The sequence below is a fragment of the Beta vulgaris genome, chromosome 5 (genome assembly GCF_026745355.1).
Source record: "Beta vulgaris subsp. vulgaris cultivar EL10 chromosome 5, EL10.2, whole genome shotgun sequence".
Taxonomy (NCBI): Eukaryota; Viridiplantae; Streptophyta; class Magnoliopsida; order Caryophyllales; family Amaranthaceae; genus Beta; species Beta vulgaris.
Window position 1 is genome coordinate 46,660,150 of NC_079206.1, and position 20,438 is coordinate 46,680,587.

The 20,438-nt window shown below is 37.1% G+C and overlaps 1 protein-coding gene across 1 annotated transcript; it reads left to right on the top strand.

The window, feature by feature from the left end:
- The first annotated feature begins 1,176 nt into the window (after positions 1-1,176).
- LOC104908037 (uncharacterized) lies at positions 1,177-4,576 on the top strand. The gene is made up of 5 exons (XM_010697089.2): positions 1,177-1,428; positions 2,133-3,356; positions 3,457-3,480; positions 3,580-3,805; positions 3,882-4,576. The coding sequence occupies exons 1-5, from the start codon at positions 1,177-1,179 to the stop codon at positions 4,574-4,576; spliced, it is 2,421 nt and encodes an 806-aa protein (XP_010695391.2).
- The last annotated feature ends 15,862 nt before the right edge of the window (positions 4,577-20,438 follow it).

Consider the following 20,438-nt stretch of genomic DNA (forward strand, 5'->3'; position numbering starts at 1 on the left):
GCCCCATTGCGAATCAAAAGATTCAATCTCCCCTAACTTAGTGGTAAGATTAAGCAAGCGCTATAATCCAATCCTTAATGGTTCAATAACCTAGCCCAAGTGTTCTAGATTCAACTAAACAATTAGATAACAACTAAGGAGATGTCAATAGGATAAACTAGCATTCACACAAGCGGTCAAACGCAAGTTTATATGATGATTCCTCTTATGCACTACTATCCAAAAACATATGATAATTGGGCACAAAACTACAAACTCTAGATAAATCTCAAAGCAGACAATTATCTAGATAGCAATGACTGTGAAAAGCCACAAGTTAATTTGAAGAATCATCAAACATTCAAGCAAACAAAAGGTAAAGGTTAAACTCACAGAGTGGATGAAAAGGTTTCTCCAATTGATAAACCAAGTTGGGAGATTAGTTCTTCATAATCCAACTAAAAGATTACAATTTTTTTTTCGGTTTTTTCACCAGGTACCCCTGTACTTTAAAAAAATTCATGGGGTACCCCTAATTTTAAATTAATGCACTAGGTACCCCTGACATTTTAATAAAAAGCAATAAATACCCTTACTCAGTGACGGCGTTAAGTTGCCGTTATGGGTTATTACAGTAATGCCCTCATTAAGGCGCTAATCAGGCCATTCCTTCGAAAAAAACCCTCCAACTTCCATTCTTCTTCCCTCTTCCTCTGTTCTTCTTCCTTCAACTTGGTTGGCAAAAAAATTCCAAAAAAATCTGGGAGTGAATTATTCTGGGAAGAAATCAAAATCTGTGCACTTGGAAGTTGACGCGAAAAAGGTAATTGTCCTTGGGTAAGCTAAGGAAGTGCGTTCGCAAATTTTTAGGGTCATCTTTTCAAAATTCCACAAAGGTAAGATTTTGTAACTCTTTTTTTGAAGTTATTGCATTATTTAGTTGTTAAATCTGACTGGGTGTGTTTTTTATGTTCATCCACGCTATATTTCATAGTTTCCTGTTTAGGGTTCTTTGATATCACAAGTTTTTCAGTTTTTAGTATTTTTCCTGTTTTAGCAATTTTTTTGCATGAATTCTGTATAATGTTGAATGGGACTGTTTATTTCTTCATGTATGCTGAAATTCTGTAGTTTTCTGGTTAGGGTTCTCTGCATTCTCAAATTCTTTTTTATTTTGTTTGTTTGATTTCATTCTAGATGGAAGAGATGTGGTTGTTGTGTGATTATAAGGGTAAGCAGTTTGATGTGAGGGTGGAAGATGTTGACTTAACTAGTATTTTGGATTTGTTCAATGAGATACATGATGAGTCTGTCAAGCAAGGTGTGTGGTTGCCTGAAAATTTTAGAGTCTATTACAAGCATCCTAGGACCAAAAAACTAGTGGAGTTGTATGATGATCCACATCTTTCAAATATGTGGGGTGGGTTTGTAGGATTGGATACTGTTGAGGTATTCATAGAGGATACACAGCAACCTCCTAGGTTTGTGATGAAATTGGTGAAGGACTTGAGGGAAGAAAAGAGAAAAGCTGAGGCTGAGAAACTTAGAAAGATTGCTGAAGATCGAAAAGGAAAGAGAGAGGGAGGAAGAAAGAAAAAGACAGGAAGAAGAAGAGGCTTTGAGGGAGTTGGAGGATCAATTGCCCCCTGTGGCAATTGAAATACCAGTTTACAATCCTGATGATATGAGTGTGATGGAGTATTTTAGGGTTTTTTCACAAGAAGTGGTGATGGGAGAGTCACAACCTGAAGCACAGTCACAATCATACTCCCCTGCCCCCCTCCACCACAAACACACTCCCCTGCCCCCCTCCATCCCAAACACACTCCCCTGTCCACCCTTTCCAACCACCCCCATCTGCTCCACAACCCTCTCCTCCCCCATCACCTCCCCAAGGTTTCCCTCCTCCATCCCCACCACCTGAAACACAACCACACACACCATCACCTCCCCAAGCTTCCCCTCCTCCATCCCCACCACCTGAAACACAACCATACACACACTGACCTCCCCAAGCTTCTCCTTCTCCATCCCAACCACCTGAAACACAAACACACACACACTCACCTCCCCAAGCTTCTCCTCCTCCATCCCAACCACCTGAAACACAAACACACTCAGCTCCCCAATCTTCCAAACCTGCTGCTTCAAAGAAAGTAGGTGCTGTAAAGAAAAAGGGAGCAAAGAAGGGGTTTAAAACTGCTAAAACCACTGCCAAGAGGGTTGGTACATATGTACCAAAGACTAGGAGATCAGAGAGAGGGGTTAGAAAGCCTAGAAATCCTCCCCAACAACCTGAGCATCAACTTGAGCATAGGGAACCTGAACTAGCAGAAGAATCTGAAGATGATGATGATGATGATGAAGATGATGATTATGTTGGGGAAGAAGGGAGTTCAGAGGATGAGGGTTATGATTTACAAGTAGAGGATGAAGTTGAGGGTGAAGAACTGGATGTATTGCTAGAGAAAGAATTTGAGGATTACTTGGATGGTGGGTCAGTTTTTGATAAGTTGTACACAAATGGTACATTTGTGGGAGAGATGCTTTTTGGGCAGGTGAAGCTTGATCAGTGGATGATATTTTCAAACAAAGATCACTTCCTTGGAGTGTTCAAGGACTACTGTATTCAAGAGGGGTTTGCAGTGAGGGTTGAGAAGGCTGACAACCTTAGGTTCACTGCTAGGTGTATAATAGAGGACTGTGAGTGGAGAATTCATGCATCCAAACTGATGGATGGCATTAGTTGGGCCACAAAGTCTGTAATAGGTGAGCATAAGTTGTGTGGGAGAATGGAGGAGAACCCAATGGTTACCAGTGTTTCGTTAACAAGACGTTTGGGTGATGTAATTAGTGCAAACCCTGATGTACCTGTGCACTCATTACAGAAAATGTGTTTGGAAAGGTTTAGGATAAATGTCAAGGAAAGGTTGTTATATAAGGTGAAGTGCATGACAAAGGAGCAGATGTATGGGGGCTTTTCTGAATCCTATGGGCTGCTACCAGCATATGCTGAGATGATAAAGAGGACTAACACTGGTAGCTATGCTTTGGTGACTTGGACAACCAACTCTTCAAACAACACACCAAAGTTCAAGGCTTGTTTCTTCTCATTTGCTACTCAGTTCAAGGGGTTTCTAAGACGGTGCAGACCTATTATTGCAGTTGATGGGACACATTTAAGTGGGTTCTATAAAGGAATCTTGTTGACTGTTGTGGGTATTGATGGAAATAATGAAATATTTCAAATTGCTTATGGGATAGTGGACATAGAGAGCAAAGATAGCTGGACCTATTCTTTCAGAAACTTGAAGTTGGTTTTCCAGTCACAAGGTGTTAACAAGGATGACTGGACATTCATAAGTGACAGGATGAGGGTAACATTTATTTCTTTCCATAATTAAATATCTAACTTATCTTTCCTTACATCCTTTTTTCTTCCAAACTAACTGCTAATTTGTTTTCTGTTCCATGTAGGGTGTTGAGGGAGCACTGTTGGAGGTGTTCCCTAAAGCTACTAGGAGAATATGCTGCTAACACCTATATTCCGATTGCAAGAATGCTGGATTCACTGGCCTCGCCTTCCACAAATCTTTTTAGATTGCTGCTAATGCCTACAACCTTTATGTATACAACAAAGCCATGGAGAAGATAACAAAGGTTGATCCTAAAGCTACAGAATATCTGGACAAGGCAGAGGAGCAGTGGTCTAGGCATGTATTTGACCCTGTTGTGTGTTGTGATCACAAGACAACAAATTTTGTTGAGTCTTTCAATGCATGCATAAAACCTTTCAGAGATCTCCCTGTTCTCACTTTGTTGGAAGGTAAGGAAATTGTGTTTGTTATTAGTTCTACTTGTGCTTGTTATTAGTTGCTTATTTGGATGTTCTAAATTTACAGAAATTAGGGGTTGGTGCATGAAAAAAATGGGGGCAAGATTTGACAGAGCTGTTGACATGGAACCCACTGACCTCACTGAGTATGCCACTAAATTGTTGGAGGTCAGGGCTGATGAAAGCAGATTTTTCCATGTTGTGGAAGCTGGTGGAGGGGAGTTTGAGGTGCTGGATGATCATGTGCACTTCCCTATTAGGCTAGAAACTAGGACATGTGGTTGTGGCAAATGGCAGGGCACTGGTATACCCTGCAAACATGGTTTGAGGGTTATTTTTGACCAGAGGCTTAACTCACATGACTATGTCTCTGAATACTACAAGGGGGCTGCATATAAAGAGACCTATGCAAGCCACATACACCCCATGCCTAACTCCTCTCAATGGCCTGAGTTTGAACTCCCTGTAATTCACCCTCCCCCATTCAAAAGATGTGCTGGAAGGCCTGCTAAACAGAGGAGGAGAGGTCCAAATGAGAAGAAAAAAGGGAAGAGGAGCAGCACTATTAAGTGTGGCAAGTGCAAAGAAGTAGGCCACAATTCAAGGACATGCAAGGGAGGGGCTACACAGAAGCAAAGAAAGGAATCTGGTGCATCAACATCCCAACCACAACAATCTGAAGGGAGGAAAAGAAAGGCTGCTGCTAGTCCATCAACTTCCAAGGTGGAACAAAAAAACAAAGAAAGGAAGGCTACAGTTTGAGTAATTAGGGGGTAATCTTTATTTTGGCAACTTTTTTTTTTGGGGTACAAATTAGGATAAACAATATTTTTTGTATGAAATATGGTAAAGTGCAAACAATATACTCATCTTTTTTGTAAAGTTACCTATAAGGTTATTTATTGGGATCGTTTTTGTAAAGCTACTAATATTATTGCATATTGAATTTTATTTGTTACAAGTTTGGTGCTACATTACAATTCTTCCTTCATTTGTTCATTACAAAAATAAGTAACACAAACATAAATACGCCTATTTTTATTGCTCCTTGCATCATTTTTTGTTGTTGTTTGATTCTCTTCTTGAGTAGCTTCATTTCCTTCTTCAAGTTCACATTACTTGCTTCGTCTTCCTCTTCTTGTCTCACATTGGAGTTATGGCCAATAATACCAACACACCACCTAAAAGTGTTGCAATCATCGCACTTGTAGTACAATCTTTGTGATTCGTTGAGGAATCGAGCTCCGGATTGCGAATTTTTTCCTACATTTGCAAGTTCTATTAGGAACTCTAATGTATGAGGATTCTAAGTAACTAGAAGTGTGAGATTGTGAGCTCTGAGTATTATTGGAGTTGGATTGAAAAACTATAATTTGTATGAGGAGGGAGCAAAACACCTGGAGTAGGACTGCTTTTATAGCAATCCCAAGTAGTGCAACGGTCAGAAAAAGTAATTTACTTTAAAAAAACTAGCTGTTATCAAATTTTGAACATATTAATAAAACCTCAGGGGTATTTCGTGCATTAAAAGATTAGGGTTAACGGTCCTCTGACGCCGTTCATCATTAATGGCATTTTGTACATTTTTTGCAATCATCAGGGGTACCTAGTGCATTAGTTTAAAGTTAGGGGTACCCCGTGAATTTCGTTAAACTACAGGGGTACCTGGTGAAAAAACCCTTTTTTTTTTGAATTGTTCTTCCCTAAAAAAAGATAAAAACGATACCCTAAAACAAAAGACGAATAGTTCCTTAAATCTGGAAAAGCAGGGGAAAACAAAAGACGATTCGCGTAACAGGGGCTCCGCGATCGTGGAGGGTAGCACAACGCCCGCGGTGAAGTCGCAGGGAAGCTCTCGGTATTTTTTTTATTTGCTCGTCGCGTCCGCGGCGAAATCTTTCGCGACCGCGATAATCACCCGTACAACTTCTCATCAAAAAGGTTACAACTGACTTGATCTTACCAAAATGTTCAACAAGCACAAATTTCACTTCCTTGCTTCACGATCATAACTCTTCAAAAAGCTTTGTCGACTTGCTAAATCCTCAACTTGAACTTTCTCCAACACAAATGAGCTTAAATGATTCAAAAGAGCAAATTACAACATAGTTGAGAAAAAGATCAATATCATTACAAAACTTGTGTCAAATCCCATTAGTATGTAGTGAAAAAGTGTCAAGAATGCCATATAAACATGGCATATCAGACAATTATGTGTGTGCATATTTTAGTCGGCCAGGAGTTGGTCAACCGGGTAAACAAACAGAAGAAGGGGAAAAACTTTACAGTTGTTATAAAGGTTGATTTTAACAAAGCTTATGATCAGGCCAGATAGGACTTTGTAGAACTTGTTTTTAGAGCTATGAAGTTCCCTGAAAGATGGATTGCATGAATGAGCCAAAGCATATCCAGTGTTTCGTAGGTCATCCTTATAAATGGTGTCCTTGCATTTGTTAAGCCAATCTTTTGAGTTGGAAAAATCAAGCCTCAAGTTCAATGTGTGCAACACGCCATGTGAGTAGTTATCTGATGAATTGGGACAAATTAGAATGAAGAGAGGTCAACTGATGGTTGAGGGCATAAGACAAGGAAGCAGTTACATTTTATGAAGAGGAGTTATTACACGTTCATGGGTAGTAATATCGACGTTATCCTCCATGTTAATTTATATAATACACGTACAAGGCAAAGTATAAGATTAATTCATCCTATGATTATTCACAATAACATACGCCACAATTTATACATTCATCCATTACACTCTTTGTTTAGTTAAAGTTCTCATTTAAAACTTTAATTGTTAGTATTATGCTAAAAATTAGTTAAATAACTAGGGGCCCACCTTGGGGCCTCTAGCCAAAACCTTTTTCAGAGAGTTTGAGTGTTAAAACGGTCAAGAGCCTTGAAGATGTCAAGGGACCATTCTTTTTCAATGCAAGACATCGACCACCGTATCACCCATGCGGTAGATGTCATGAATAAAAAATTAACAATACTACAAGGAAAGAATGATGCATTACGTTCACAAGTTAGAAAACGCAACTCGACATGGGCACCATGTCAACACCCACGATGACGCATAGAAGATATCTCAATGGGCTACAGTTGAGCCTTTCCTTGGAATTGGGGCACGGGAATATTGTTTATGAGACTCGACTTTAAAGAACATCAATGCCATTCACCATGTCATGGATCCCAGCAAGTCAAATGTTTTCTTCACAGCTCTCGATGCTAACAACCTTTCAAACTTAAAGGGAAGCGTCTATTATAGACACATAATCGTGTCTCCCTATTTAAGGATCCGATGATGAAACATACCGTGGTCTTAATTGGATCGACCTAAGGATAGAGCATTCTGAAAAGCCATACAAAACCATTTCGAAAAGTGGTTAAGTCCTATTTTAAAGCCCAACTAATGCTTCATAATAATTAATTGTAATTTGTAATAAAAAAACCCAACTTTGCCATTTTGTGCTGTAACACAAAAACTGCAACAATTTTATTTCTTACTATTTAGGTAAGTTTGTTAGTATGAAATTGCAAAAATGCCCCCATTTATGAAGATCTAAACATCATTAACAACTATACTTAAAAACATTAACATTAATTATTTCATTCTAATTTAACATTATCAACCTTCCTTCACCGCTGACCTCACCAACCACCACATGCCAAGCTGCAACTAACTGCCAACAACCACCCACCGCCTTCCTCACCACCAACCGTCGATCTCACCGCCAACCACCAAATCGACTACCACAAGCACCAAATTAATCGCCACAATCACCAAATCGATCGCCGCAAGCACCAAATTGATCGCCACAAGCACCTACTTTAACTACCACAATCATACCACCAAATCGAACGCGATTTCGTGGTTTAACTTTCGAATTATCTAGGTTTGAATTCGTTCAATTTTGAGTTTCGTAGATTTTATGAATTTGATTTTGTTTGAATTTTCTTGGTTTGATTTCAATCGATCTGGGTTTGTTTTCAATCGATCTGGGTTTGATTTCGTTCGAATTTTCTGGGTTTGATTTGGAGGTCAGTTTGGCGTTCGACTGCGGGCACTCGTAGGAGTCGAAGGTAGTGGGGAAAGGTTCTCTGGTTCGCGCCGACAAAACCACCACAGGTGGTGGGGAAAGTTAACTGGGTGGCGATTTGGAGGTCGATTTGGGTACAAATAAGGTGGTGGTGATGAAGGTGGTGTTGCGGTGGTTGTGGTGGTAGTGGTGGTTGCGGTGGTTGTGGTGATTGGTAAAGGTGGTCCGGTGGTGGCCGTGGTGGTTGGTATGGTCGTTAGTTTTGACCCTTTTTCTCTCTCCTCACAAGCCTAATTATACCACTAATACTCTAATCATATCACTAATACTCTAACCAAACCTCTAATACTCCATTAAGAAAAACTCCCTAGCAGTCCGTGTCGAGAGAAAATGTTGCATTAATATTGTAAGCCCAATTGATTATTTAATAATTATTAATTGTTTATTTTCATAAATAAATATTTTCAAAAGATATTTTTATAGTTAAAATCAGATTTTATCTCATAAAATCAGATTTTCGGAGTTAAAGGATAAAATAAAATCTTTTAAAACGCAATTTTAGAAAAGCTGGCAATGGCAAGCCAGGATTGCGTCAGGTGGAGCTTTATCAACCTGTGCTATGTGCACTAATCTGCACCTGACACGTGGATTTCTGACTCACACAGAGTCATACGTCAAGCGCACCTCTTATCTTTTATAAAATGCGTACCACGTGTATGCTTTTTACTAGGCATGCCGCATTATGCACTTGACACGTTAGCGTGTGACAGGCGCAGCTAGCGCGTGAGGCGCAGTGTCGTTTTCCCTATAGTCCTGATTTTCGTACTGATTGAAGGACAGTTTTGTCACATTAACACACTTCGAAGTTGACGAATATATTTCGAACCTCTCTACGAACTACCAAACCTCCCTACAAAAACTCATACTTTCAAACACAAGTACATTCAATCTAGACATACATATACATTTAGATTTTCAGGCTTCACAATTGATCTTCCCGAAGGTTATGAATCTCGCAGACCTAAGCCACGGTATAATCGTGAGGGTCCTTAAATAAATAAATTATTTTTATATTGAAGTTACTAACTATTTTTTCTTCTTGATGTAGATCTTTAATGTAAAAGCGTTCTACTATATATTCCAACCCTTTATTTCCTTTTTTTATTTTGATGTATTATTATATATTTTCCTGATTATTCTATGCATATTATATGATTGTCCTTATTTAATGATTTTTATCACCAACATCTTGTTTTTGTTAATCAAAGACTTACAGACATGTTCTAACGTTAATCTGATTAATTTGGACAACCTGCTAGGTTCCCTGTAAATTGATTGCATAAGAACTTGCCACTTAAAAAACAAGTCTTTTTATGTGTTTCCTAAAACAATCTAGACTAATTATTTTTAGGGTGCTTAAAGGTTATTCTTTTGCATAATTATTTACATGAATCTGTATTTAGTAGAGGCCAGCAATGGGAAACATGGTTCCTAATTGTGTTGTACCCTCACCCCCGAACTCAATTTTACGTGAATTTTGACCATCTATGGAGTCCATACGGGGAAATCTACATTGGATAAGTCCTTAATTAATTTGTCTCTACGATTTTCCATATTCAATTAGATTTATAATTCTTCCTTTAAATACTTGTTGGCGACTTCAAAACATTTTCAATACAAACCTTTTACAGTGGGATAGGCAAGTCTAATACACGCTCTTCCTACGTACGCGAATATAATAACACACCTACAATTTGGCGACTCCACTGGGTAGGATTTTTAAAAACGTAATTTTTTAAATGAGTGGGTGAAACTAGAAAAATACGATTTTTTTCTTTTTTATGCATTATATTGACATTATAGTTTGCATATGCATGGCTATTGTTTTAGCCACTATAAGGACAATATTCCTTGCCTCATTAGCACATGTTCTATATGTGTGAGGTCACTCCGGGGGGTTTGCACTTTGTCCTTCCAAAAATCTTCATGAGCGATAGTGTTAGATTTTAGTCATAACCGAACCTACCCAACCATGGCATTGTTCTCTTGTTCCTGACTTTAGAACTGGAGTGCGTTTTACACGTGGCCACCTCTTTAAGAAGGCGTACAAATGTGTGATCAATCTCTTAGTCATGGACCCTTTCAGATTGAACCTAAACCTAAACAATAGTTTCAAACATAGAACTGGACTTTAGGTTGGAATGTTTGCATCCATGTTATATGACATTTACTTGTGATTGCAACTCTTGCTTGTTATTATCTTGTTAAACTTTCATTATTATGCATCGTTCCTAAAAAATCGCGTCTAAACAAAATCTTGAAAAAACTTCGCCTAAATTCCCGAAAAACATGTCGGGGGAGTAGTGCGCCAAGCGCATTAAGTTGCATCTTGAGCACCATCCCGCGCTAAATGCACGATTGTGCACCATGCGTAGCTATGCTGCGCGGCATGCAGTCTGTGCATCACATGCTTTTCTTTGATCTATTCGTCATGGTGGTCGATCCTATGTTGGGCCCTATGTTCGGTTTGTCTGCATTGACATTAAAAAAAACTTGGTAAACCTTTTTTTTTCATGCAAGGTCGAGTCTGTCCTAAAAGATGCATCTAAAGTGGTCATTTTAGATTTAGAGTTATCATGCATGTCGACCTCTTCCCACTTTCTCCTTGATGTTCAACTAATCTTCCCTATCAATCCAACCTTACCATATTCAATCAATTTCAAAAACATAAATTTTTGAAAATCAATCTTACACCCTCTTCTATTCTACTATTTTTCAAAAGCATTTACTAAACATCACTATACAAGTCATTGTAAAAAAAAAAAAAAGAATTTCAAAACTAATTCACGATCTTTTCTTAACAAAAGATAAAACAAGAGCTTACTTTCAAAAACGAATTTGGAAATTCTAAGCCAATTATAAACACTGTAATTCGAACCAATCCAGCCAATCCAATTTAGTTGCATCCATTTTAGGCCCATATGCATTAGAGTGCATTTTGCATTCATATTAGGTCCATCTACATCCGAGTCCATGCATTCATATTAGGCCCGCTAGCATTAGAGTCCATCTTAGACCCATATAAGTCTAACCAATGTCAAAATCTTCGCCCATTTGCATCTTTATGTCAACCCTAGTCTATGTCAAGCCCAGTCCAAGTCTAATACAAGTATATTTCAATTCATTTCCAATGTCAAGCCCATGTGGCTTTTCAAGTCTAATTTTGAACCACTATAATTCTAAGTCCAAAATTAGGTCCATATAAGGCCCAACTCATTTCCTAAGCATCCCTTAAGACCGTAACGACACCTTTTGGCTTAGCGAAGCTAGTCACTTTTAAGACCATAACGATACCCATTGACCTAGCGAATCTAGTCACCCTTAAGACCATAACGACACCCGTTCACTTAGCGAAGCTAGTCACTTTTAAGACCATAACGACACCCATTGACCTAGAAAAGGTAGTCACCGTTAAGATCACAACGACACCCTTTAACCTAGCGAAGCTAGTCATCCTTAAGACAATAACGACACCCATTGACCTAGCGAAGCTAGCCACCCTTAAGACCATCACGACACCCTTAGACTTAGTAAAGTTAGTCACCCTTAAGACCATAATGACACCCTTTGAATTAGCGAAGCTAGTCATCCTTAAGACCATAAGGCACCCATTGACTTAGTGAAGCTAGTCACGCATAAGACCATAATGATACCCAATGACTTAGCGAAGCTAGTCACCCATCAGACCATAACAACACCCTTTGACTTAGCGAAGTTGGTCCCCCTTAAGACCATAACGACACCCTTTGACTTAGTTAAGATGGTCACCCTTAAGACCATTATGGCACCCGTTGACTTAGCGAATCTAGTCATCCTTAAGAACATAACGTCACCCTTTGACTTAGCAAAGCTAGTCATCCTTAAGCCCATAACTACACCCTTTGACCTAGCAAATCTAGTCATCCTTAAGACCATAACGACACCCTTTAGACCTAGCGAAACTAGTCACCCCTAAGACCATAAAGGCACCCTTTGAGTTTAGCAAAGCTCCTCCCACCTTACATCTAATGGTAGTCCAATTCTAGCGAAGCTAGTTTACCTTAAGTCCATAATGGCCCAAAACCTTCGATTCTAGTGAAGCTAGTCCATCACGAAGCTAATCATCCATAAGTCCATAAAGGCAATCCACTACGTCTAGTAAAACTAGCATAAAAGCCAAATCGTTTAGTCTAGTCTGCTTGCATAGTCCACTCTAGTCCAGTCCATGTCTGCATTTGCATATAGTTAGGCCTGCATCTCCATCATAGTCAAGCCCATGCTAGTCCAATAACCATATTCATTTCTAATCCTCTCTTTCATCTCTCATTTCCCATTCCCATTTCCACTTTCACCCTCATTTATCACTTCCACTTTCATTTCTCCATCCCTCATTTCCATTTATTATTTCGAAAATTATTTCTTAAAATTTACGAGGTCCATTCGATTCTATTCAGGACAGTTCCTGAGATTATAACTTGGGAATGCCTGACAAAGAGGATACAAGATCGACCTACTCCCAAACTCATCAAGCGCATACTAACCTTTTCAAAAGAATCCTCCGACTCTTCTGAATCGTCATCTGAAATGGGGGACACTAATGAACAACTTAGTGCCATTACGACCAAACTTACACTGATGAACTCTCGTCTTTAGGAGCAAGATAAAGAAACTACGACATTGAGAGAGAAACTAACTAAAGAAGAAGGGTACGATGACACTCCACCACCACCAGCACCTCCTGTCAAGATCGAGATGGATTTGAGGTTCAAAAGTCGAGCAATTAATCCAGTCAATTACTACACTTGAGGCTTAGGCTCATGGCCATGACATCATTGATCCTGAACTGCGGGACAAGCTCCATAAAAAGATAACATTGGGTGACTGAATAAGACCAAGCTGAATGACTGGGAGTCACTAGAGAAGAGTTTCACAAGCAATATATAATATTCAACTTCCTATTGGCTTGCGTGAGTTGGAGTAGTTAACTAAAGAAAAGTCCAACGAAAACTTCATCACCTTCCTTAACAAATCTAGGGAAAAGCTGCAAAAATGACTAATAATCCATCTCAAGAGGATCAGGTCAGACGGGTAATCCGTAACGTCTAGCCTAAGTATAGGGATCATATTAAAATCTAACCCATAGAGTCTTTCACAAAGCTCTATATGGTAGGCTTGCTGATTAAGGAAGAGGTACAAGCCAAAAAGAATAAGGGTTCTAACAACAACAACTCTTTCAAGAAGAACAATAAGAACCCTTCTAAATCTAACATCAATGCCCTAACTACTGAAAAGAGAGGTTATCAAAGACCTTAAAGGACATGCACTCCATTGGACATGACTATAGAAGAAGCCTTTGCTAGGCTTCATGCAAAAAGAGCACTTTAGCCTCTTGGCCCTACTCCAGACCCTGCTCTCAAGAAAAGATCTAGTAAATGAATCCTAATGCCTACTGCAAGTACATTCAACGAAAGGGGCATATGACATCACACTGCTAAACTTTGAAGTATGCTCTAGAGGATATGGTTGAAGACGATATATTGCTGATTCCGCCCGTAGCAAAAGTCACCAATAGCGGCAACCCCTTGGGCAGTGTCTAAATAACGCCAGGGCATGGTCATTGAACACTAGTTTTCTAGATTGAGTCGGAGAGTCCCTCCCAAAGCCCCTTCAATTCCTTTCATGCTGAGTCTATGTCATTTAGATTTTTTATTTCTAATAAACCTTGTTTTTATTTATTTTAAAATAATAAGATAATTTTATTTTCATTGGCCTTCCATTATTTTATTTATGCTTCTACTCTTAATAATGAAACTTAAATCACCTAATGAACTTGACTAATAATAACAAAAAAAGAGATCTGAAAAAAAGAGAGAAAAAAAGAGGACATACTTTGGATCATGAGTTATTCCCGTCTTACCCTCCATTATCCCTAAACCATCATATCCAAGCAAAGCTCCACAAATAACCTTCAAACCTTGCAGTATCCATAATGAATAACTTGTGTGCAAGCCTTACTACATCAAAAAAAGTCAATGCCAGGCAAAAACAAAAAAGGGGAAAAAAAGTCAAAGTGAAAAATGAAGAAGATCAAAATCAAAAGCAAAATGCACTAAAGTGCAAAAAGAAAGAGCCAAAGGCAAAAAGAACTAAAATTTCAAGCTACATGGTTTTGCAGACAAGTTCTACACCTCATTCAAATCCTTTAACCCCATCAAACCTTTACCACATAATCCAAATCCATGATCCTCTATTCGCCAAATCACTTAAACCTTCATTTAAATCTCAAGCCTTAAACCTTTCAACATTTCATAAACCCTAAATCCTTTTTCACGGTATGTCCAAGCCTGCTAAGTCGAAAACATGAAAGGGCGGCCTAGGCAAAAGTTAGGGCACAAAAAATATATAATAAAAAAAATGAGATCTAGAACTACGAATGGTATGATTCTGCAAGGATATGTAGGAATCCTCGTCTCGAGGATGGACCGCTTCAATAAAATCAAATTAATCATGGTCTAATGATTTTGACTTTCTATAATTTAGGAGCATATTCGTTCTAGATCACGCCATAGATTCAAGTCTGAACCTAGCCTCGTTAAAACCTTTTCCGACCTACATTTATTTGAACCTTTTTATTTTTTAATCTAAGCTCTCTTTCTCCCTAAAGGACTCTCAAACAATTCATAATTTCTGGCGATATTTGAATTTGCTTGTGTCACCTACATTACAATATCAAATCAAGTTCATGACAAATTCAGGACAAGCTCACCCAAAGTGGTGGCTGCCAATGTGTAGTGGTTCCTCCAATTCAAATCAAACTCCCAAAGAAATGTAATCCGCGGACCTCGTTTTCAGACCCGATTATTTATTAAAAACGATTTTCGAAAATCATTCTATCTATTTATGAACATCATATCATTCTACACATCTTCTAGCCTTCTTGCATTGTAGGCTTGCAAAACCCTGACCTTGTATTACATACGTTCCGGTCTTGCATAACCTTGACCTTACATGACATGTCAGTACTTAGCTTTGCATAACCTTAATCCTTGCATAACGTCTCATGCATCCTTAGAGAGTTTAAGTTTGCATTCTTGCATTATTATGTGCTTATCTGAGTTGTTTGCACATATCTGCTAACATCTTCTTCTGTAGGTAATTAGATTGCTTTATTTATTGTCATGCATGCTAACTTTATTTTGTATAGACCGGCATATAAAGAACAGTTCTAAACTATAGAGCGTTTAGAATCATTCTCCGCGACGACACTGTATACTTTGACTTTCAGATTCCTGAACCTCGATCAAAGTGGGGGCTTCTGTAGACACATAATCGTGTCTCCCGATTGAAGGATCCAATGATGAAACATACCGTGGTCTTAATTGGTCCGATCCAAGGTCAGAGCAGTCTGAAAAGCCATTTAAAACCATTTCGGAAAGTGTTAAATTCATATTTTAAAGCCCAATTAATTATTCATGATAATTAATTGTATTTTAAGCCCAATCCTTTGAAAATCCCAATTAATTATTTAATTATAATTAATTGCTTTGTATTAATAAAATATATTTAAAAACCTATATTTATAATTAAAATCAGATTTTATCATGTAAAATGATATTTTCGAAATAAGATATAAGAAAATCTTTTAGAACGCTTTTTTAGAAAAGCAGGCAAAGGCATGTCAGGAGTCGGGATGGTGCGCCTGTCGTAGCTTTGTCAACCTATGCCAGGTGCACTAATCTGCACCTGAGACGTGGATTTATGACTCACATAGAGTCTTGCGTAAAGCGTACCTCTCTACGTGAGATGTGGCTTTTCTTTCTTATCTTTTTCAAAATGCGTACCACGTGTACGCTTTCTACTGGGCATGTCGCATCATGCGCTTAACACATCAGCCTGTGCCAGACATTAGCTAGTGCGTGAGGTGTAGTGCCGTTTTCCCTATATAAAGATTTGATTTTTGTACTGATTGAAGGATGGTTTTTCACATTAATACACTTCGAACTCGACGAATATATTACGAATTTCTTTACAAACGACATAATCTCCCCACAAAACTCATACTTTTAAACGCAAATACATTCAATCGACATACATATACATTTAGATTTTTAGGCTTCACGATTGCTCTTCCCGAAGGTTGTTAATCCCTCAGACCGAAGCCACGGTATAATCTTGAGTGTCCTTAAATAAATCAATTATTTGTATACTAAATTTACTAACTATTTTCTTTTCACATGTAGATATCTAATTTAAAATCATTCTACTATATATTCTAACACTTTATTTATGTATTTTTATGTATTCTTTTATATTAGCTTGATTATTCTATGCATATTATATGATTGTCCTGTTTTAATGATTTTTGTCACCTACATGTTACGTTTGTTCATTCAGGACCTAAAGAACTATTTTAACATTAATCAGATTATTTTGGAAAACCTGCTAGGTTCCCTATAAATTGATTGCATAATAACTTAGCACTAAAAAAAAATAGTCTTTTTATGTGTTTCCTAAACCAACATAGACTAATTATTTTTAGGGTGATTAAAACATTATTTGGTTATTCTTTTGCATAAACATTGACATGAATCAGTATTTAGTAGAGGGCAATAATGGTCAATATGGTTCCTGACTGTGCTGTACCCTCACCCTCGCACTTAATCTTTGGTTCATTTTTATCATCTATGGATTAAGGAATGGAAAATAATTATTGGAAGAAATTGATGCTTTGAGAGATTGTTTTTGAATATAAATTTAAATGTAGTAATTTTTATTTACAAGATGAATAAAGCAAGTAGAAATTTTTGTTTAATAATATTGTTGTAGCTTTTTAAATATATTTTATTACAAAAAAGAACGTAGATACAAGGAGCCACAAATACAAGAGTATTTACAAGATAATTATGTTTGCATACTATAACATTCTATTTTTTTTAAAAAAATATGTATTAAACCTAAGAAACCAGTTGTGCTCAATAAGTGGTTTAGAGGGTAAGGTAAGCAGACTGGTTTTGAATGTCAAATGGTCTCTTAACCTCTTTATGCATTATATATAGGCTTCCCTAAGAAACTGGTTTTACTTGTCAACTGGTCTCCCAAACAAACAAAGAAACCAAGCATTATAACCGATCTCTTAACATATGACACATGTGAGATGGAGATGTGTTATAGTCCGGTTTCCAAGGCCAATTTCAACCGGTTTCCTAGGCCTTTTTTTTTGTAGTAGTGCTTATTACCTACCAACTTTAACCGCGGCCCACATTCTCTCTCCTTAAAATAAAATAATATTACTTTTACTAATTACTACTCCCACTGTATTTTTTTATCTTTCCTACTTTGACTTTACACCTTTATCAATGCACTTATTCTACATTAAATATCTTTCATTACATATTAATAAAAATTATAATAATTGAATATTAATAAAGTACTAATTGAGACGAATCAAACAAGACCCCACAGGACTATATTTTTTTCATATATATTAAGAAAAATATAAAAGATTCTCTCTAATTATGAATAGTGTCAAGATTCCAAGTGAGAAAGATAAAAAAAAAATAAGGGGAGTAACTCCTATCACATCTACTTTTCAGTAAAATAACAACTGATAACCAACCAACAACTTATCATCTAAAATTACGTGCCTTGATAATTGTCAAGAGTATTCTGGGACGGAGGGAGTATATGTTAAAAAAAAAATTAAAAGGTAGAAAATTAAAAATTTAAAAACCTACTATTAATTCATTTAGGATTATTGTTATCAAAATTATTAAATTTCAATGTATATAATTTATAAATATATTTAAATAAAATGAAAAAATAATTTTTATTTGGAAAAAAAATTCCGGTCTAAGAGGTCCAGGACCAGACCAGACCGAAAAAACTCTGGTCCGATCCTCTTATTGAACACCTTATATGCTTTACTATGAGAACGATAACCAAGAAAGATTGCCATGTCACTCCTGATGTTGAACTTATCGAGCTGGTTCTTCCCATTATTATGCACAAAACATTTGCATCCAAAGATACGAAAGTGCCCAATATTGAGCTTTCTACATTTTATGAGCTAATATGGGGTCTTATTCAATTTACTTTTAATGAGAGCACGATTCAATATGTAGCATGCAGTGTTCACAAATTATCCCCAAAAACTCTTAGGGAGACCACTTTCAATAAGCATTGCCTCACAATCTCTTCTAGTGTTCTATTCTTTCATTCTACAACACCATGTTATTCAGGTCTTCTAGAGGCGGGAAAGTTATGACTAACTCCATGCTCTCTACAAAAATCAATGAAACTTAAGATATTAAACTTAGAGCCAAGGTCATGTCTTACCGCAACTAACTGCTGACTTAGCTAGTTATGTACTTGTTTTACTAATGCAACAAATTTGGTAAATGTTTCATCTTTTGAATGTAAAAAGGTAACTCGTGTAAATCCTTAAAAAATCATCAAACCTATGACCATTTCAAATTTGTACTTGAATGAGACCACATAAATCAATATGTACAAGTTCGAAAGGTCATGACACTTTTTGGCTTAAAAGAGGATTTTATATGTTTCCCTTGGCACATTATGGACAAACTTTATCAATCTCATACTTAATATTTGAAATACCAATTACTAAGTCACGAGCTTTAAGTTTATTTAAAAGTTTCAAGCTAGCATGTCCAAATCTCTTATGCTAAACCCACTGATTTGACTTGGAAACAATACTCAAACACATGGACTTGTTCTCTAGAATTTTATCTAGTAAAGTGATGCAAATATCATCTTACCTAGTTTCCTCACAAACAAGTTCACCTGTTTGTGAATTAACTATGTCACAAGGGTCAGCTTGAAATTCAACTCGGTTTCCTTTATTACATAATTGATAAATGATCAAAAGATTAAGTTGCAAGCCATCAACATAATACACATGATCAATAGCTTGTGAAAGCGACTTAAAAACTTTACCTATACCAACAATAGAACCTTTACTATTGTCTCTGAAGGTCACGCTTCCATCATTATAGTCTGTGAGTTAGACAAATTGTGTCTTGAGAAACCATAGTCCAAATACTAAAAGGTACCACATCTCAGTATAGCCTGCAAGAAACAATCAAACATTAAACTTAGGAACCCAAACTTTCCTAGGTGCCTTTCCACAGACAGCTGACTTTTGATGGCCCTTTCTTACCCAAACCTGCTTCACATGTTTGTTAATTTTTTCCACACTCTACTTCTTAGCTAGACAATTAAAAATCTTATGTCAATTCCTACCACAATGATAACACACATACATGTCTTTCGCAAAAAAAAACCATTGCGCCTCTTTTCCTTTTGGTAAGTAATAGTATAAAACACCAAAAAGCAATGTACAACCTAAAGCTTTTCCAAGTCAAGAGCAGCCTTACTAGGTTGGCTCCCTAAATCAACAAGGAAAGCTAACCAAGTGGTTTTCCTGGGGTACTAGTTGGTCCTGGTTCTCATTCTATTATAACCAAGACCAGTTGTACCATTATTACCTTCCATGAAGGTAAGCTGGTTTAAGGTATTCCTTGCATATAAGTGTTTTTCTACATGTCATTGACTATTTTGAAACTCTTTCTCATCCTATTTTTCAAGTTGTTTTGGATTTTCTTCAGATCAAACTCAAGTTTTGAAATCATGGAGTCATTTGGCATGTTGACAACCACTCTATGCTTTCCTTTATTCAATTGATTGATTTCAACATATAAATCACTAATGTTTTCCTTCATACCTATCAATCATCTTACGAACTTTAGCACAAAGACCTGCTGGGAAAATAATTAGCTAAGGAGAATTGAGTATGACAAACTCTCTTTGAAATTATTCTGCATCATCAACCAAGAAGTTAAAAGCATGAAATAAAAAAATTAGACTTGCTTAGAGTATTTGCCTTATTCTTAAAGTCCACAAAATGTGGGGGATCATATGAGTTAAATGAATAATGCACAGGGGGAACATCTAGTTTGTTCAATATCACTAGGAGTATCTTCATCCTTTTCTAGCAAAGAAAACTTAGTTGTTTCCAACTTGACTTTGCACTTGACAAGTGTAACTTCAAGGTCACTCACTTGAACATATAACTCAACACACACGTGTTGTAAATGATCACAACTAGCAATAGCAATAGTAATATCACATTCATTTTTCTTTTCCTTTAACTCACGTTTTCCAGTTATGTAAGCCTCACTTAGTTTAAGACTCTCATCTAATAGAGAGCAATACATTCAAGCATATTTTATCTATCATATTGATGCATCTCTTCACGAATTTATTCTATATTTACCTTGTGTTCAATTGGTACGTCCTTCTTTTCCATAAGATAAAAATTTGATGTATTGTTTCCCTTCCTGGTTCCTTTAGCCATGCTATTTTCTCCTTGATCCATAATAGCAGTCATGCAAGTCTCATGATTAGGTGCCTTTTCATCCTCTTCTGATCCAGAATCAGAATCACCCCACATATGGCTGCTACCATAGCCTTCTTGATTGCTCTTGGATAATTTATCCTTCCACTTTCGACAGCCACGAATG